Source organism: Chelonia mydas, chromosome 6, assembly GCF_015237465.2.
Source record: "Chelonia mydas isolate rCheMyd1 chromosome 6, rCheMyd1.pri.v2, whole genome shotgun sequence".
Classification (NCBI taxonomy): Eukaryota; Metazoa; Chordata; order Testudines; family Cheloniidae; genus Chelonia; species Chelonia mydas.
Genome location: NC_051246.2, coordinates 91,746,890 through 91,767,820, shown reverse-complemented (window position 1 = coordinate 91,767,820; position 20,931 = coordinate 91,746,890). Strand labels below are relative to the sequence as shown.

The window sequence follows — 20,931 nt, the reverse complement described above, 5'->3', positions numbered from 1 at the left end:
GAACAGCCAGGAGGCAATACAGCAAATTAATACACCAACTATCCCTGGGGAGAGCTGCAAGAAAGCAGAAAACTCTCCTCGCTTTGCAAAATAAAATTATACCACTAATGATAACAGAGTCACCACACACACACACTAAACCGCTTCTAAAGATGGGTGTGAAATCCCCAGTGCTGCCCAGACACTTTGAATGAAATCTCTCTGCATCACAGACATAAAGCAAGAAAGGAAATCTTGTATGGTACAATTTATACAGCCTTTCAACGGTATCTTCCCAAGGAACCCTCCATACAGAACCTTCTCCTTGACACTGAAAAGCCCTTCTTATATGCCCATAGCTGTGCACTCAGCATTCGGGCCAGCAGCTCTGTTTAAATGAAGCACTGGGCTCCAAAACACTCACTGCACTGCACAGTCAGACAAACTGCACCAAAAGCCACCAGAGAGGCAAAGAAAACATTTCCACAAGGGAAAAGAGAACAAACTCCACTTGATAACTGGGTTTCTAGCAGATACATTTGCAAAAGGCTTTCCAAAGGCAGACATCAATCGTAAAAAAGACAAGAAATTGAACAGAGGGAAGCAGTATTACTTGGCACAGTGAGCACCACGCTGAAAGTGGGCAGCCTGTACATTGCTACAATACCGCCAGGACAGGCTAATGTCTAACCAGACATCACATGATCTTTAACCTTTCTTCCTATGCCCTGTGTTTTCCCACCGCCATTTGATAAGTAGACAGATAGAAGCCACCTCTGTAGGAAGATTATTTGGAGTTTACAACAACAACATCAGCTGGGTCCAAACCTGGAACACTGAGAGATTTTGATAACTAGAGCAGTGATAGTGAGTAGATTCACAGGACTGTCTGACCCTCGTGCCAGGATTTACGAAAGCTGTTTATGGACCTTTTAGTGGCTCTGTAAGGGGTTAAAGGAGAACTTGGCTTTAAAGAGCAACTGTTTGTTGTGGGGACCTTTCTATAATGGAGTTTGTGAAAGTGTGCTGGCATTTTTATATCTTTGGCAACACCTTTAGGTAAAGCGAAACACCTTTCACTAAAGATTTCAGTCTTACCTAGGTACATGGAGCTGCACATGCATTTTCATTTCTACTGCAACTTTCATCCCAAAGAATTTTTAAGCACTTTTCACACTATATACTGGAACCACTTCATCCTCATTGCAGGCCCCTGAAATGCAGGCACCTCTAGAGTGGATAAACCACTTGTTTAACAGCACATGGCAACACACCACCACAGATTAGGAGGCAGGATTAAAGGGCCATCACATGAGATTTATACTTTGAAATCGGGCAGTAGTTTCTGAAGAAGAGGTCTCAGGGTACATGGACACCCATCCATTAGTTACTAAATTATTCACGTAGCAGAAATGAGAAACCCAAATGATCACACTTGCTTCAGAAAACCCTTGTTCGACACGGCCATAACCAGTAGCTTTGGGAGCAGGGCAGGGCTTTCACTGGCCAAGCTAGGTGCCACCAGCTTTTTCCTGATTGGATTTATTAGCAGGAGACAGGTTTGTTTTTTATAGGGAGAACAGGGAATGGCTGGTTCCACTTGTAGCATTGGGCATATACTCAGTGCACCGGAAGGGACCTGCTCACTGCACTATGTAGAGATGCAGCTCCAAGCTTCATGGTGGAGTTTACAGGGGTGCAAGGCAAATGTGAAGGCGAGAACCACTGAGAAGAGCAGGTTTGCTGGTTAGTATTCTCTTGGATTCTTTTTACTCTCATCCTGTCACTGCTCCTCCAGCTGCCGTGTCCTATGCAGAAGTCACAGACCTGTATGCATGACATCATGGTGCAACATCACTAATTCCCTGCAGAAGCCAGTGGGAGGAGAGCCTGAGCTGGGAGGATGCCAAGCCTTCATTTAGACAAACAACCCTAGAATATTTTTCATGCCCTATTTACTAATTAACAAGTGAAAGGAAACTGAAGCTTTACATATGGAGAGCTCCTTCAGAATAAATCTGTCTTTAAGAACACAAGTAGAGCTCCCTCCCTGGCCAGGCTTCATCCACACACAGTAAGAAGGGTGCAAAGGTGCATTACACTTTGACAGCAACAATTGCGGAGGATGCTGGAGTGACCTCTGTGAGGCCAGCATTTCAATCAGATTTAATAGTGGCCAGCAGAAGGCACTTGTACAGCACATGACCTTTCCCCCTCGAACCAAACAATGCCAACTCAAACATGCCTGAACTCTTGGTCATTCCTGACCCAAGTTTCTCACCATAATCTCACAGCACAGAGATATCACCAGTCACAAAGTCATCTCAGTTTATCTACTGCCAAGTCTGCTAACCATCCAGGACACCCACTTCAGATACTCAGGGATCTTAGGGTTCCTCAGTAACGCACATTAGCCTACCGCCACCTTCTTTGCAGTTTGGTTTCCAATTCTAATAATAGGCAAGGATAAGGCCATCTATATCTTCATATGGTCTACAGCAACCCACCAGCTTGGTATTACTGGGTACTGTGTGGCAGAGGTCCAATCTGTATTTCAAACCCAGACCACGTTCTGTCCCCAGAACCTTATTGCTCACTACTCTGCATGCCCACTGGCAACTGAGTGGAGACCAAACTTATTGCATGTGTACATTTTATCAGGATTGGAACCCAGGTTTCCAAGAGCGATAACCTACAGGCTTGCTAGTACTGAAGGAACCAGACATGTGGCAAAGGAAGGGAAATGAGACAATCCTCATAATAGGAGCAAAGCAGGGGGATTACCTGGCAGTGCAGTGTGCTGGTGAGCATCTTCTGTGGGAGGCATCAGCAAGAACATCCAGAGAGTACAAAGGAGATAACGGATTGAACTGGAAAGTCCAAGAGAGATTATTTAAGCAGTGTTTAAAGGAACAATTTCCAGATGCAGCAGCTCAAATCCACTCTCCACATTGGCTCACGCAGTATTCAGAGACTCGCTCCAACACACCATCAAATAATGGGGGCAAGTGATATCTGATTCTGTCCCTTCCACTATCCTCTTTCAAGGCAACAACTCTGCAGAGGAGTTGCTCCTCTTGCTCAGCACACGAGCAACAGGGTAAACAAGAGCATATTCAGGGAGCCCTACATGGGACTGCTGCACTCCATGATGAGAGTCCACCTCCCCCAGGGAGAGCTTCCTGCCCATGCCCTTGGGTCTAAGGATAGAAGTCACTTCCATAAATACAAATAAAGATGCAGTAAAACTCCTCCTCATGTTGGACACTTGGATCAGTGGAGCAGATTCATTACCAGAAGACTAACCATGCTCCCAAAAACTCAATTTCAAGGCTCAATTCAAAGAGGGCTCCCCATTGCTTCCACAGCAAAGGGACTAGCTGTATGAGAGACCCCCCTCCCCCAGTTAGCAAGGTCTCTCACATCAGGGACCCTTTTTAAGCCAATTTCAGAGAAACATGGATGTTCATCCCCCTCCTTCTGGTCTTCAGAGTAGTCCATGATCTTCTGTCACACTGCAGACACTGGAAGAGCCTAGGAGCCATCAACTCTATTAAGGACAGATTATCTTGAAGGACACAACCCTGGAAATCTTTTTAAGAGAGGGGTGGGAATTGAACAGTCACTAATCAACCACATGATGACATGAAGCAACATTTACTCAATTTGGAAACAGACTGCAGAATTCATCCTGCTAGCTACCCTCTGGATGCCTGCGTTAACCTCTCAAGTAACCACATGCATCATCATCATCCTCTCCTCCTGTTTGTTCTCAACTTAGCCTAGAAGCTCTTCAGGGCAAGGAATCTACTTTTGTGTGTGTTATAAAGTACTAGATACATCTCTGGTACTCTATCCTAAAATAAGAAGCGGTAACTTACCTTGTAGAGTAACTGGAGGTCTTTGAAACGTGTCCCCCTATGGGTGTCCACAGAAGATGTGCATATGCCTCCAATAGGAGATTTTTGGCAGCAGTGCCTGTTTGGTCCGGGCATGTACCCTAATTATCGTAATGGCTCATACTGAGGGCATACAGGGCTGTGACAAACAAACTGGCATCAGTTCCTTCTCTACTGCAAAGTCTCACAAAGATGCCAAAGCAGAGAGAAGGCTCCACTTGACATATCTCCTGAGCAGTTCCCTCTGAAGGAGAGGAGAGCTTTGGAACCCAGTCTAGAATTGTTTGCAGAATTGCAGAACCAAAGGCAGCATCTTCCTTTGAGGTATGCACTAAAACATGGTGTCCTGAGAAGATGTGAACTGAAGCCCATGTAGCAGCATTGCATATTTCTGCTATAGGAACTGGGGGTGGTTCATCTGTCACAGACCTATATATCCTCAGTACAGGGCTTGAGGATAGCTAGGGTGCATATGTGGATCAAACAGGAACTGCCATCAAAAAATCACCGATCAAAGGCACATGCAGCGCATGTGCATCTCAAGTGGAGCACCCATAGGGACATTTTTCAAAGAACTGGGCGCTCGTGCTTTTAAGAAATGATAAATTAATAATCCTTCAGCTATGAAAGGACCCTGGTTATAAACACCACTCAGGAATCCAGAACTCAGTGCCACCTTTTATAAACAAAGGGCTTGATACAGGCTGAAGAGATGCTATAATCTCTGAAACGTCAATTATCAGACAGCTTCTCCTTTAAATGACCATTATTCTATTGTCAGACAAACATTACAACGGTATTGTGGGGACAAACCTCCAGTGACTCCTTGTAGCTATTTAAGTTCATCATAAGAGCAGCATTTCCTGTGGCTCTCTCAAGGTCTACAGAGTCAGTCTTCACTCTGACACTCAGAGCATTATGTATTTTGAATGTTAGAGAGCTGTTCTAACAGGCAGGGGACACTATGGCCTCAAGAGTAGTTCTATCGCCCCGGAGACATGAAATGCTCACTCAGAGCCATCTGAGACAGTAAAACTGAAATCCAATTTCAAAAACAAGGTGCATTCAACATCAGTGTCTGTGAAACAAAATGAGCATCTGACCACTGAACAGAAGGAGACACTATTGCTGTGAGGAACCAGACAGTACTGGTGCACCCGAGGAAGAGGCCCATTGCCTTGGCAGAGTAACAGAGACCGGGCTCTCCTGCTTTGGCTAGATGAGCCAATTGTCACTGAATCTGATCTACATAATACACTTATTGGAGAAGACTTGACAATGTGCACTAATGTAGGGGTGATGGAAAACAGAGGGAGTGACTATTCTCCCGCCCCCATCAATTTCCAGTACTTCCCTGGTCTGGCACTATTTAACTACAATCAGGCCAACAGCTTTTCTTCCTCTGCAGGATCACCAGGAAAAAAGCATGACCCAAAATGGATGGACATGAAGGGTTAAAAGGAGAAAGAGTCCCATTCAGGGGGTTTGCAGAGAATCCTACAGCCAAGACGACCCTCCCTCCAGCTCACTGTCAGGGAGGAAGTTAAACAACCAGTCAGACTGAGGGAGATTTCAGGAGAAGACTGGGGTCCTACGGAGGTACTCAGTACCAACAGCCCATATGATCCCTGGCACGTGGGATGTACTAGAAGCCCAGAAGATGTCAGTTAGTGTGAGATGAAGGGCTGGGACTGCCTTACCTCATGTGCACAGGCCACAATGTGGTGGAAATCGGAAGCCAGCACTTTGTTCTTTCTAGAAAGAAGGAAACCAAGTGAGAAAATAAAAAAGGGAAGAGCAGAGCCATCTTACCTGGTTGCAGTCTCTCTTCCCCATCGATGGTAACCAGAAACTGGAGGGAGGAAAGATGGAATGGGAGACAGAGAAAGGAAGGAGCAAGGGGGCGGGAGGGTGAGGGAGAATAGAGAGTAGTGGAGAAAAAAGGAAGAGAGATTAAACATTGACAGGACTCATACTCAAAATGACAAGCTTTAGACACAAGGAGCCAAGTAGGCAGGAAGTGAATCTGGATGCCGATAACCAGTGAAGATTGAATTCACTGCAGCACGATCAGGAAAAGCCACCCTACCTGTCAAACCACCACAGTGGCAGTTCCAGGGAAACCCACCCTGATCACCCATGGTACTGGTTATGATTAGGAGGAGGAGCTGGGAGGGAAATGCAGAACATTGCATCTGTGGAGAAGCCAAACTGGCTGCTGTCCTGTCAGCATCACTTCCGCTGCCCAGCTTTGTTCCCATGGTGCTCCTCCATACACAGTGCTACACAATAATGAGCACAGAGGGTCCTCTAAGGCTGTGCTAAGGACCGATGGATCTGTGAAGTGCATGTGGTAAAGGAGGGAGAAGGAGGAAGGTTCAGTGTAATTAAAGGGATAGCATGCCGTAGCCATACATTGGGGCAGACCTATAATGGGGGCATATGAGCAAATGCAAATAGGGCAGAAGGGAGGAACAAGTCAGTTTTGGACCCAACTGTCTCCCATCTCACAGGTTATTTTGTCGTCACTCCGTCCAGTCCCAGTGAGCAGATGGAAAGAGGCAGTCTCAAGGTATTGCACAGTTCACGCTCCCCTTCACCTACTCAAAGTGCTAGACCAGTGGTCAGCAACCTTTCAGAAGTGGTGTGCCAAGTCTTAATTTATTCACTCTAATTTAAGGTTTTGCGTGTCAGTAATACATTTTCACGTTTTTAGAAGGTCTTTAAGTCCACAATATATAACTAAACTATTGTTGTATGTAAAGTAAATAAGGTTTTTAAAATGTTTAATTCATTTAAAATTAAATTAAAATGCAGAGGCCCCCGGACCGGTGGCCAGGACCCGGACTGTGTGAGTGCCACTGAAAATCAGCTCGCGTGCCGCCTTTGGCACGCATGCCATAGGTTGCCTACCCCTGTGCTAGACCATAATCAGTAGCAGATAGGTCCTTACTCTTTCTGACGTGGGTCACTAATGATATGGCTCATCCTCTCACTGCCCAGAGTGCTCAAGCTGGTCTCCTGAAACACAAAAATAGGCAAAAGCTTCATCTGAGACATTCCCCCTCCTTCTCCAAGAAGCAGACAGCACAGACACCACAAATATATTCAAGGTCCTGTTTTCCCAGAGTAAACTCTCTGACCCTGGCTGTGAGGTCTGTGAATCCCCTCAGGGACGCAAGGCTCCTGTAAGCAGTTACTCCAGGCTGCTAGGTGAGCATGGCAGGAGACTCAGCTCAGGCAGAAAGGAGTTCCTATGGTTCCTACTAAGTAGAACCGTCAGCTCCTCTTTCTCACAAAACTGAACCTTCCTCCTTCTCCCTCCTTTACAACATGCACTGCACACACACAAAAAAAAAGGGGGGGGGGGAGGGGGACACAACAGGAAGGGGAATTTCACCAGTACAGAGAAGGCAACTGAAGGGCTCCGTGTGGGAGCTTGGACTGTCCAAAAGCAGCAGATTCAGTAAAAACTCCTGCAGCGGTTGAGTAAAAGCACATTCCAGGAGGGAAGAATTGCTTTGGGAGCTTGGTTCTGACCAAAGCCCATGTTTGTTGCCTGTACACATTCACACAGGAGGCTCTAAATATCAGACTGTTTATCTTCACATAGCAATTGGCCATAAAAAAATTCACTGTGGGGGGAAGGGAAAGAGATGTAGATCAGGCTCCAGATATGAGGGGAGAAGGCTTCACAGGCCAGACTCTCCAGAGCTTATGCCAAACTGCCTGGGCACAAATGAACATGAGGTTTAGGGGAGGCAGCAGCGGCAGCAGGGGTGAACAAAGATGAGCTATTTGTTACAGCAGGAAAATTATTAACTTAAAGTGCCGTAATGTTTAAATTTACGGTTTATTACTGTGTAAATTACAAGCCGTACTTTGGGTAATTAGCAGCTCGCTGGCGGGGAGCTCTGAATGAAACTCATTATTTATTATTACAATTTAGAGGGAGAGCGGGGAGGGGGAGCAGTGACCTCCGCTGGAAATGACAAAGATCCCTTTAAGGTGATGAAGATGAATTAAACAAGTAAATATTATCCTTCTCATTTGGGATCATTAGAGGAGCCTCCAACAGGCACAGGCCCTTGCAGGTGGCCTGAAGAGCCCTGCTCAAAGCAGATTTCACATCAGCTGAGGACTCTTATTTTAAAATACTGGCTACAACTAAAGGTGAATGGGCTGAAGAAGGGAAGAACAGGAGCTGTTGAGTGTGACTAATAGAGAAGGGAGAGGAACTGCACCCCTGACACACACACACCCCAAACTCTGAATCATTAGAGGTGTTATCCTCACAAAGTGGGAGGGCTTCCTCTCTGCAGCTGAGAGGTTTTACCCTTTCCCCACCAGTCCTTCGGCAGGGAAAATGGATCTTCATCAATGAATGTAAACCAGTCTCTCCAAGAACACAGAGTAAGTCCCACCAACAAACACCCAATCCCTCACCTTTCTTCATCCCCAAAAGCCTCCTTACTCCATCATGGTTGATAGCTCCGCTCTCCGCCCCATCGTCCCAACACTGACGTGGCTTTCCTCTTTCCCACCACATGCAGGCTTGTGGTAAATCCTGTCTCTCCTTTTGTAACAGATATATATTCTTTTCTCTCTATGCCAACTGCTGTAATCCTGGCCAAGGGTTCATTTCTTGCAATGAATTTCATTCATTTCTTGCATTCATTAGTGGAACCTTCTCTCTGACCTCCTGTCCTTTCAGCCATCCAAAATGATGCAACTAAAATCATCGTTCTCTGCTGCCAATCAGACCATGTTGCTTCTCTGTTCAAAACTCTGGCTTCTCTTCACCTTCAACATCAAGTTTAAGCTCCCAGTCTTAGCCTCCCAGGGTCTGAATCTGCACAGCTCTCCCAGATACATTAATGTTGTCATTTCCCCCTAAGCTCGAACAAGCTTTCTGCCAATATAGCTCCCTTTGTATTCACCCTCCATCCTCCCACCTTCTTTGGCTGCTTGTCTTAACATCCAGCTGAAAACCAAATAGTTATTTTTCAAAGAAAGTAGTATGTGACAGACCACCGTACAGGGTTCTTCTGCACAAAATAATCCACCTGCTGCCTTAGAGCAGCAGTTCCGAACTGACCAGCAGAGCAGACACAGAATTTCCCTCTTGGAAGAGGCAATACCTTGCCAACAAGCCTCCTACGTCCCTTTCTGAGACAACGGGCAGCAGCTCCTGGAAGGCGGTTCAGACGGGCATGAAACCCTGAAAACCAAGAAAAGGAAAAAGCTGAGCACTGAAGGCAGAAGGTTGCTCCTGGCAAAACAGTGATGAGAGGCCTTGTGGTCCAGCGCCTAGAAGAATATGAGATTCAGAGTCATGAGAACTGGGTTTTATATTCTGCTCTGTGTGACCTTGGACAAGTCAGAACCTCTGTGCCTCAGTTTCTCCATGAGAAGATTTACCTAAGAGCTACAGATAAAAATCTATACATTATAAAAAGGAGACTGAAGAAGTTAGGCAGCTGAAATGAAGGATGATTCACCATTTCATAGCGTTCTCTTTTGGCTGGTGCAGCCATCTTTAATCTAGACTTCTGTTTGCTTTACAGATAACATCAAACACAATATCAAAATTCCATTTACTGTAGAGGTACATGCAGAGTGTCCCCATTGCTCCAGTCTAAAAACAGGGCACAACAAAATAATCCAAAGCAAGCATATTTTAAAAATCTATAAACAGGTCAACTTTAATATCAGCTTAATCTGCTCTCTCTGCCATTTGAAGGTTCACAAACACACTTCTGAACCCATCCCATTCCCTGTGGAGCTCACCCCTCTGAGCAGGCCGGGAAGGCAAAAGGAACGTAGAGTCGGAGAGTTTTTCCAGTCCAGAGTCCATTCGTTCCACCTCAGACCGGTGATCAGCTCTCCACTTGGGCAGGAGGTTGGGGACGGTGAATCCTGGGACACATTCTCCCTCATAGAACCAATCACTCTGCTCGTCATCCCCTAGAGAAGCAGCACAGAGTTACTCCAACAACCACTCTGAGTGACCATCAAAATGCTACATATTCCACATCAAAAAACTACCAAATTCACTTGAAGACTCTTTGGGAGTTACTCCTACATTTTACAGCAATTTTATGTTAAGTTTCATTGATAGTACTGTAATTATAGGGAATTCAACAAGTGCTCCAATTATTCTTGTGCTCAGTCTACAGTGACCTAAGCAGCATTTCCCATAGAACGTAGCATCACCCAGCATGAAGGCCTCTTTGTTGGATGGTCCTCTTTACTGACGTGTTTAGGAGGTTGAGGCAGCTTTATTGCTCTATTGTGGCTGTGTCTCACTGACATTATTTCAGTGCTGTGTGGTGCCTGATGTACAGGTGTGGCTCTTTCTCCAATGTAATTACTGCAGGGGAGGTGAAAGTGTAGCGGCCTGGCACAAGCATTATGGGCTACTACAAAGGAGCCCTCAAAATGGGGGGAAAGAGGAGCAAATGCTGCACATGCTACCAATCTGTACATCAAGAAGAATGAGCCACAGTCAGAGGACAGCAGCTTCAAGGAAAAGCATATCATGCCATTAGGAATGGCTGGTGGCTTAGAGCACAGAAAGGGTCAATGAGTATTAACTGTGCCATACAGCTGGCTCTATGAAAACTCCATAAGACCTGTCAAGACCACAACCCACTCATGCCTGGGAGAGCAACAACCAACCACTTCAAAAGTCTCCAAAAAGCAGAGCCAGTGCAATTAACACAGCTGTGTCCTGGTAAATGAACTGCACTAGACAATATTCTGTTAAAGCTCCCTGGCTAGAATTCTCCTTGGGAAAGTAACAGGTGAACAGGCAGCTCCGTGCAGTACTGGCGCCAGACCTCATCCTGAGACAATAAGCCAGTCCTGCATCCACTCTGAAAACCAGCCATTAGACAAATGAAGCAAGCAGCCCAGACCACAACATCAGCCCCCGAAATGACCCACAACAACAGGCAAATGCCTGGAATCAGGATATTTCACAAATACAGACATTTACTTTTATATATATTTGATACATACGCTCTAGACGGAGGCTTCAGAAGTGGATTCGGAGATTAACAACCAAAATATGTTTAAAAAATAAATAAGGACTGTTCCCCTAAACACTGGAAAAAGGATCATGTGTATAAACATGTCAGCTACTTTGGACGCTAGAGCATAAGCTCAGTAATTCTCATCTCAAGCAATTTCCTTCAAAGTCACTTGCTACATTAGACAGACAAAGATCAGCATCCACTGCTCCTACAGTGCCTTTCACCCTGAAAGATCCCAAAGCATTTTATAAACTTATGTTCAAACTATACACAGGGACCACTCCTCTACCAATGAAATGCAGCTGCTCCTGGGGTGGAAAATGCCAACTGTTCCAATAACATAATAGTTAAAGGACAAAAAGGGAAGAAACCTGTATCCAGTTGAAACTACATGGGAAATTTAGTGAAGCAGAATGTAATTAACTAAGTTGGGATTGGGACAGAACATTAAGTTTAAAGGGACTTGCAAAGGAAAACAACTGGGCTTGTGCCCTTTCTTTTGCTTCTTTATGATTGATAAAGCAGCTTTGGAAGGAGTTTGTCCAAAAAGGGTATTTTTTCCTTGCTTGTTTTTCACATTAGAGTGTAAACAGCACCTGAACATTTAAGGCTTTGTCTATGTTGGGAAAATGCATCATTTCAGAAAATGTGTTAACATGTTTTAGCTAAAATGAGGTCAAACATGAAGTGGCAACTAGTGTTGACAGAGACAATCATATTTTTTAAAAAAGTAATTTTTAACGCAACTGTCCCTGTCTACAGTAGATACTACACCACATTTGACATCATATTAGTCAAAACATACTAGTTAACACATTTTCTAACATAACGCATTTTCCCAGTGTAGACACAGGAAAGGACTGGAGAATTAATGAAATTATGACATCACAAGATTTAAGAGATTGGAATTTGAGCAACAGAGAGGGGAAGGGATTTTTAGTCACTGTTTAAACATTTGTGTTTGTTTCTTTGGTTGACATGTATTTAACTCCAGTACCTAATAATAATCTTGGACAAAGAATGTGTATGTTACAAATTCAACTTCAACACCAACACCAGTTGAAGTGTGAGAGTCCACAAACTTCTGAGAACTGCTTTTCCCCTGCCTAATACACATGTTTTGGTTGTCGCACCTCCACCAGGCTTAGTATGTTGCTTGTCATCTTAGATTGTGAGCTCTCTGGACCAGTATGTTTCTGTGTCGCAGAGTATGACAAGCAGATTGTGCGCACTTTTGTAATATATATACAAACAATTGACCTCTACTGATAGAGACTTCATGGAGTTCATGATGACCTCACTGAAACTAAGCAGGAAAGTCTGAGTAGTCGTCCCCAAGAACCAAATAAGGTACGTATTGCCTTATATCACACTTTCCAGTATTTGGATTGTATACATTTGATAAATAGCACGGCATTTCCATAAGAAAAGCATGATTTTAACTGAAATCACATGGAACACCTTTGTGATCTGAGCCAATTCCTCTGACTCCTAGCCACTATCCCTTCCCCGCACATCCTGATCCCCTCCAATTTCTAGTCCTGCACTGCCTTGAATTTGCATTTATAAGCATATAAAAGAGAAATTCCCATATTGCACCAGAGGGAAGTCACGAGACAGTAGTTACCTTGACGGCCTTCGTCATTGGTGAAAAGGCCAGTGTCACTGCTGCTGCATACACTGCTGGTTTCACTGCAAAGAACAACCACAGTTAACTGCTGAAGGGTATGCAGCAAAAATCTTTTAAATTTTGCCAGTGCCTTTCATCCCAAAAGGACCCCAAAGTACTTTATATACCATACAAAATGGGAATCAATTCATCACTGACACATGATTGCCTCTGGCATGGAACATGACAACTGTAACAGCTCACTACAACACTATGCAATTTAGGAAGAATCCTGTATCGAGTTAAAAAAGGAAATTTTAGGTTATCAGAACATAATTATCAAAAATGGGATTAGGTCAGGGCACCAAGGCTAACTATCATAATTATGACACTCTTTGCAGATATCCCCGTCTCTGGTAACGACCAGGCAACAGAAATTAAGCTAAATGCTCCCCTCGCGGGTCACCCGATGGCCACTGGCAATTGTACCACAACTTTTTCTTTTTAGACTTCCATTTTCCAACATAAATGGAACATAAATGCTTTCTCTTCAATGCCTTCTCCTTTCTTTGGCTGGATAAGGGGCTGTAAGGGTCTACACCTCAAGCACTACAGCAGCACAGCTGTGCCACTGTAGCATAGACCCTACTACAGCAACAAAAGGGGTTATTCTGTTGTTGTTGTCGTAAGTCCACCCCCTCGAGACGCAGTACCTAGGTTAATGGAAGAATTCTTCCCTCAGCCTCCCTGCATCTACAGTAGGGGTTAGGTTGACCTAATTACGTCACACAGGGCATGAAATTTTTCACAGCCCTGACTGAGCAACATAGCTAGGTCAACCTAAGTTTAGATGTAGACCAGGCCTCAAGTCCCTAACTACTCATCCAAATAAACCAGTACTACATAGCTTGCGGCTGTAGATAACCACCAGTTAAACTGAGTTTTAAACTTGGCCACTGCAGCTGCTCTAGGAGACAGTTTACGAAGGAATTTGTTTGGAAAATAATCTGAGTAGAAAACTTAACTGTCTGTAAAAAGTTTTGAAAAGGCTGAACATTGTGCTGCAAAATTACATGCTCATGTCAATCCTAGGTATTTGATGGGTTAATGCTAGGATTCGATCTTTTCTAGGACATATTATCCAATACCTCCATTATTCTGAGATCTCTCAGCAAAAGCATTACCCCTTCCACCCTGCACACAGGTTACAGGGCCTTATGGGAGAAGTGAATCCTAGCTTTAACTCAGCATCTGAAATAATCTCAACAGTGTGGTTAGATAAGATCCCCATGTACCCTGGAAGAGCAACATCACACAGCATGGTGTGTGGTTAACCAGCCACCAATATCCTCAGGAAACTTTATGGGACACAAGGCAAAGGGACAGTGAGTGTCACCCCCATCCACAATTAACTGTATGTACTCACTAAAACCATATGCTGTGAAGCATATTACTGCTTTTTTAAAAACATGTTCTGTAAACTAGCTAAGACAATCCATTATACTGGATACCTGAAAGTCTGAACCTTCATCAGTGCATTAGAGTCCATTTTTCAGCTGGTAGTTTTAAACATACAGGTGGAAGAGGTTGCAAGTCCCTCCCACATTCTAGCATGCAACTTAACACCAAGTTTTAAGCCAGCCTTTTATGAAGTTTGTGCCATCCATTCCCTAACATGCTGTATGAGAAAGGGACAGTAGTTAAAGCATAGGACCAGGAATCATAAGAAAGGAAAAGGATTATTAAACCAAGTTCCGAATCAAATTAACAGAACAGCCAGTGCCTCAAAGTACTGGAAAACCCTGCAGTGCCTTACAGATACATATTCCGCCCCGCTTTCTACCTGCGGTATCAGTACAAAGGTTCACTGAAAGACATCCTTACCTATACTCCCTTTATATTTCAGGCCTGGAAAACGGAGTATCCTGTACACAAGCCTTTCCTCAGGTTCAGTAAGCACTGATTAATACTCTCCACTTGCAAAGGAGGCTACTTACCTTAACCATGAAATAATGAATGCTATTGATCCGACAAGCTACTGCTATAGAGTGTTATTGATCGCCCAATCTTTGGTTAAAATGGTCCTCATTTAGCAATTTCACTGTCGCAAACACCTGGAGCAAAGCATGCTTATAATTAAATAGTTTGGGGGAGTTAAAGTGAGAGGTGATGGACAGAGATCTCAGCTTTCCGACATTTATTCCTGCTCCTGAGCTATTGTTTGTGTCAGGAGGGACATTGATTTTCTATAAAAATAAGAAAACAAGAAGCACCAAGGGGCTGCAGAAGGTCAGGCCGGGCTGGAGAAGGAGGGGGAGGCTGAACACTCTGTCTCTGTCACTTGCCTTCCAGGAGAAGGGGATTTTTTCTTTCCTGAGAGATCAGCCCCTAATACATCAGCTGAGCCAGGCTCATGACTGCCACTACAGGCAGTCACCAAACCTGCTACTATTCAAAAGGAACTAAACTACAAACTGGGGAGTAACTGGTCATTCTATCAGCGCAGAATATATCAAGATAAAACAAGCGCTCACCTTATCACTGGCTGGTAAACTTAGTATAACATCCAATTTGAAATTAAGCGATACAAAAGAAGTCTAGTTAGATATTGTTCTATGTGAAAGATTAGAGAGACAATATGTCATCCGTGAACTTGAAGTAGCATGTGTGTGTTAGCAAGGACGTTCTCAGACAGCCCTTGGACTATTCTGGTTTGATCTGCCCTATGTAATCACATTAAGCAGACAATTCAGACAGCATACATCTTAGATAAAATGAGACAGATGTTCAGGGCCTCCATTTATAGTTCGTCAGTTCCCCATTGCGTGGGAGAGCTCCAAAATATTAAAAGGGGGACTGAGTGGAGAGGTTTTACTTCTAAGTGTCTTCGCAACTAATCGTCACCATTGTACTGGTAGCTCAAAAATCTCAAATGTCCCCTAAAATGAATCCATGTTTCTCTCATTCTTGGTTTCCCCTTCCTTTTGGCTATCAGGCTTTGATTCCCCTCTCATACCACTCTTTGATCAGTCATTTGCTCCCTCACCATGTTCTTATGTATCTTTCCTTTCCCCTCTTCATTTCAGTCTCCATCTCCCCCACTTTTATGTAGGATGTTTCCTAGTCCATTATCTATGTGTGTGGGAAGGTATTCCAAAATTCTTCATCCCCCACATCCCACTCTGAAGACATGATATGGTAACAAACCTTTCTCCAGTATAAAACTGAATATAACCCCACCGGTAATCCATCAAAGCTGCTTCCTCATTAAGGTCCTGATCCAAAGCTTATTAAGCCAACGGGAGTCCTTCCATTGAATTCAGTGGGCTTTGTATCAGAGCATAAGCAAAGGAAAGTGATGAAAGTGCTGAGTGTTCTAGCTCCACAGAGATGCTAGCTCCTGCTAATCTAGGAGGAAAGAGGGTGTGGAAAACGTCACTGCTGAATGATACAAGGCATTTGTCCCCATAGTGGCTGAGTGTGACACTTGTGTACTCCTAATCTCTGTTGACAGGAGAAGTGAGAAACCCAATTCAATCCCAAACTGATGTACAACAGCCACTAGAACACCAATGCTGCTTCCCGGCCCCACTTGCTTTGCCAATCACCTTTCCTCTTGCCTGTTTATGGCTATACTCCTAATCATTTTCTCTCCTCCCTGTCCAGTTTTCACACATTCCTCAGGATATGCCCTTGCTGCAGCTCTACGAAGCACTTCAGTGGTATCAGATGGAGCATCTACAGCAGAGTGAAAATGATGTAAGCATACCCAGTTTCACTCTGCTGTTTCTAGTAGGGAAGCACTGTATTTAGTGCAGGAGAGGCAAAGACATGATCCCTCACTGCTGCCAGAAGCGTTCTACAAGGAGAAGTAATGCACACGTATTTTTCCCTCTAACTCCACTCCCCTCACCAAGCCACAGCCCAGACCATACATGTGGAGGTGAGATAGTCAAACATTTTCACCTCTGGATTTCTAAAGAGAATCCAAAGGCTCTGGCAGCAGATGGCAAGTGTCATCTGATGCAAACATATGCACAATAAGCCTTGGTCTACACTACAGAGTTAGGTCAACGCAAGACAGCTGACATCGACCTAACTCTGTAAGCATCTACACCAGGGATCGGCAATCTTTGGCATGCGGCACGCCACGGTAAGCTCCCTGGCGGGCCGGGCTAATTTGTTTACCTGCCACACCTGCAGGTTTGGCCGATTGCAGCTCCCACTGGCCGCGTTTCGCCACTCCAGGCCAATGGGGGCTGCTGGAAGCAGCAGCCAGCACATCCCTTGGCCCGTGCCACTTCCCACAGCCCCCACTGGCCTGGAGCGGTGAACCGCGGCCGGTGGGAGCTGCAATTGGCTGAACCTGCGGACGTGGCAGGTAAACAAACCGGCCTGGCCTGCCAGGCGGCTTACCCTGGCGGGCTGTGTGCCAAAGGTTGCTGATCCCTGATCTATACTAAAATGTAGCTCCCACCAATGTAACTCGCCAACTACTCCGACTTAGTAACTCCACCTCTGTGAAAGGTGTAGTGTTTAGATTGATGTAGTTATGTCGATGCAGCATCAGTGTAGATACCATGTTGCTTACATTGACTGTTGCTGATTTTCAGAAGCCACTCCACATTGACAGTTAAATCAGTACAAGCACTCCTGGTGAGGATGCACACCGCTGACACAAGGAACATAGTATGGACATGCAAAAGCGATTTAATTAATGTAGTGGCTGTATGTCATGGTAACTTAGGTCAACATAATTTTGTACCGTAGATATACCCCAATTAGTCTGAGGGAAAGGAACCAACTGAGGGAAAACAAAACAATCACCCAGCACATTCCTCAGGTGATGGACCAAAACAAAGCTGTGTGTTTGCTTTCTCAATGGCTGGCACAGATAAGGCTGGATGAAAGCCAGCTGGTTTAAGTTCAATTGAACATGATGGAAGAGATACTGATTGGTGTAGAAAGTACCTCGAGGAGGCTAGCAATGTCTATTACTGCTCCATCAAGTGAGGGAATCTATCTACCCATTGTCATTGATATACATTCTCAAGGTGCTACTCAATATATCCTTCCTGTACTACCAGATAAAAATGTCTTTTCCCATCTTTAGATGGCAAAAAAAAGCATCCTCTCTTTGGTAAGAAAGGCCTCACCTTGATCTATGCCTTTGTTACAACTACACTAGACAACTAACATGCAGTACCTTGTAAACAGAACAACGTTTTGATCAAGGTACATACAGTAACTGTAAACAAGGCTAACTGGTCTCTACAGGATTCTGTTTTCCTTTGCTGTTTCTCATAAACCCTTGGAAACATGAAACTGAAATCAGTCTCATCCATCACTCACTGGCTTGTCAACATGGTTTTACTTGCAAAGACTAGAGCCACTAGCATGCTGGTTGTCACTGTGAAGACAGAGACAACAGACTTCTCATTGGAGCCATAAGCACACCAGTTTGTTATGAGGACAACATGCACATGTCACTACTGGGTCATGAAGACAACATGCACACTGATTTAGCACCACAGGACTGCAGGCAAGGGTTTGGAGATTTTTTTTTTTTTCTTGTATCTTTAAGGGAAAACTTTGTTTGAGAGGGAACTACCTAGACCAGGGCACAGTCTTTGCAAGCAGCTGTAAAGGAAGTTGATAATCTGATTGTGGTAGGTGAAGGAAAGGCCTGGAGAGCTCACCATTCAGACATGTTTTCATCAGAACCCTGTTTTTGTTCATCCGCTTCACACTCCATCCTCTCCTTCCTCCCCGCTTTACTGAGGAAGGGCCTGTTCTCTGCTGACTCGCACAGGCCATGGCTGGATGAAGTCCAAGGGGCGTTCTCCTTCCAGCGTGACAGACGCTGCTTCTTGGCTGACTTGAACCTATAGCCTCTCTCATAGTTCCACTCCGACACCTTGAGTTTCTGCTGGAGGCTAGCAGCTACCTCTGAGGTCACACGTTTCACCTTCCGGCGACGCCTGAGGGGCCGGCAGGGTCCATTTTCTGTGAAGGAGTCCGACTCATGCCAAGAATGCTGCTTGCTCTTTAGGGTGGCACTCAGAGCTGGGTGGCGTTTGGCCACAGCCATGTCATCTGAGTCACTGAAGTTGGCAGTCAACACCTCACGACAGTCCTTCATGGCTTCATCCAGGCTTGATTCCGAAGCCTCACTGTAGCAGCAGGCATGCTCCGCCTGGTGCGTGAAGTCTGAGCGCCGCTTACGACCCCTCCTCTTGCGAAGCTGCCGCCGCTGCTGCCTTGGGCTCAGGGCCATCTCTTCCCACAGCTCATCCAGCTTGTTTTGTTCTGAGGTCTGCTCCAAGGCCGAGGCCAAGTCATGCACCAGCTCATCCATGGACAATGTCTACTAAACACGAAAACAACCAATTAGCACCAGCCACTAATGTCACTGCAACAGCACGTCACTAGACCAGCATAAACTAGAGCCTTCTTCACACCAGCAACTTGGTTAGACACTCACCTTGGACCTGCCCAATAGGACTAATACAGGCAAACTGTTCTTCTTGTGCTACAGCTCAGTCTTCCCTTTAAAATTAGGGCTACCACTTCCCCTTCCCAGCCAAGACCGCCTCATGCTATAGCAATTAAAGACAAGTTTATGCCTGACACGGACACAAGATTGCATTTTCTTCCTTGAAGCACTATGTCCCAGTATCCAGCCTAAAAGTGAAATGGCCTGCATTCAGAACACCATGTGATGTCATACCATCAGCTGTTATATGCAAGAAACAGGGCTGGGCCTGCTCAGTACATGGATGGGAGACCTCTACCAGTCACAAAGGGACTGTGAATGACTTAATAGGTGGCACACTTGGCTCAGACCAATGACACAATGGGTATTAAAGACTCTATGCTGCATGAGGGTCAGTCTTTCCAAAGAGGAATAAAGCTTAAGTCTCATACTAATGCAGTCACAAAGATTCCATGATGCTTTGCCCCCCCTCTCCTTTTTTTTTTTTTTTGAGGTGGGAGAATCAGGCATTAACCAGGAATACTGTTCAAATTTCAATCTGTGTAATTATAGTCTAGTTCGTTACATCTCCCCAGCCATTACAGTTCTATATGGGATTGTTCATCATCTCTCACCCAAAACTGTTGTTTCGTGTTGCTGTGCACTACCAAACAGCTATGGTTTCCCACCCCACAAACGACTGCTCATTCAATACACAGGGAGTCTTTAATGCACTTTGGAGTGCGATTCTGCAAAACCAGGATCCTGTTGTTATACAATAAATCCGCTCCTGTTAAGATACTGACACTTTCTAACCACAGCAGCAAACTGGACCCCCAACACAGAAAACTGAAAACACCTTATGGGAATATGTATATACCAATAGATTTGTGTACACTGGGGCAGAGCTCCCTCAGGAAATAGGGGACACTGTGCCTTGCTCCCCCCACAGCCCTGATGAGGCCAGGACCCGGGGACTGAGGGAAAGCATCAGGGAAACACACAGGACAGAAGCTCTGGGCACCTTTCTAACCCAAGAGTCGGAGACGTAGGTAAAATCCCCCATCACCCAACGCAGCACAGACCGACGCCACGACTCCTGCGTTCCACTTCCTCAGCTCCTCCCGCAGCTCATCTCCCCGCCGTTGCTGCCTGTCAGCCTTCGGCCGGAACCACCCTCACTCCGCCCACGGCGCCCGCCCTGCCTGGGCCCCAGGCCCTGAGCCCGGCCCTGGCACCGGCCCTGTCTGGCACCACCCCAGGGCCTGGCATCATCCCCCGACCTATGTCAGACCCAGCGCTAACCGACCCTCCCAGCCCCGAGCCGGGCCAAGGCGGGTCTCACTCACCCGCCCGCCTCGGCCTCTCCGGGGTCCTCGGCCTCCTCTCGGAAGAGGACTTCCGGTCTCGGGGGTCACTTCCGCCCCGCCCCGCCCCGCGCCACGCCCCCTCAGCGTGCACACTTCCGCCCCGCAGCTGGGGAGCTGTGCGAATGATGAGCAGCTGCGGGAGGCGCGTGGCCCGGGGGGCGCACGTGCAGCTCAGGCGAGAGGGGCAGGACGATGCTTGCGCTCTGTTCTCTGCTCCCTTCGGGCTCTTTCTTTGCAGCAGCAACAGCTTGTCAGGCGGGGGGCTGGCCCCGCTGCTGTGCTGCCTAAACAGAGGGGGGGGGCTTGGTGTGACCCTGGCTGGGGCAAAGCATACAGCTGCTCCGTGCTGCTCTCCGCCCAGCCTGTCCATCCGCCCAGGAGGCTGGAACCACTGCCTCCTTCCCTCCTAAGGCAGTGAGTTTCGGGGACTCTACAATGCCCCTACCAAGAGCCCTAGATGAGGACCTGGCTTTAAGCACAGCTGAAGTGGAGCGCTCTCAGGGTTGGGTGGGACTCTCTTCCCTGCTCAGATTATTTGTTGAGTTTCATCCTTGCGTCTATA

At 45.9% G+C, this 20,931-nt stretch overlaps 1 protein-coding gene across 17 annotated transcripts in view; it reads right to left on the bottom strand.

Annotated features, from left to right (window-relative positions):
• GPATCH2L (G-patch domain containing 2 like) overlaps positions 1–20,428 on the bottom strand; it is a 61,918-nt gene extending 41,490 nt beyond the window's left edge. For 2 of the 17 annotated variants that reach the window (XR_005225564.2, XM_037900730.2), the window contains exons 1-8: positions 20,024–20,281; positions 18,224–18,891; positions 12,543–12,607; positions 9,669–9,845; positions 9,020–9,099; positions 6,832–6,899; positions 5,579–5,633; positions 2,764–2,849 (exon numbers count right to left, since the gene is read on the bottom strand). Coding sequence is in view for 14 of the 17 variants with exons in the window: in XM_037900730.2 (XP_037756658.1) it covers positions 2,764–2,849; positions 5,579–5,633; positions 6,832–6,899; positions 9,020–9,099; positions 9,669–9,845; positions 12,543–12,607; positions 18,224–18,891; positions 20,024–20,065 (1,241 nt within the window). In the remaining 3 variants the exon portion in view is untranslated. Of the gene's footprint in view, positions 1–2,763; positions 2,850–5,578; positions 5,634–5,690; positions 5,731–6,831; positions 6,900–9,019; positions 9,100–9,668; positions 9,846–12,542; positions 12,608–18,223; positions 18,895–19,008; positions 20,001–20,023; positions 20,286–20,310 lie in introns of those variants that run through there. The other 15 variants (XM_043547845.1, XM_007064173.4, XM_043547844.1 and 12 more) reach the window with 15 other exon arrangements.
• Between the last annotated feature and the right edge of the window lie 503 nt (positions 20,429–20,931).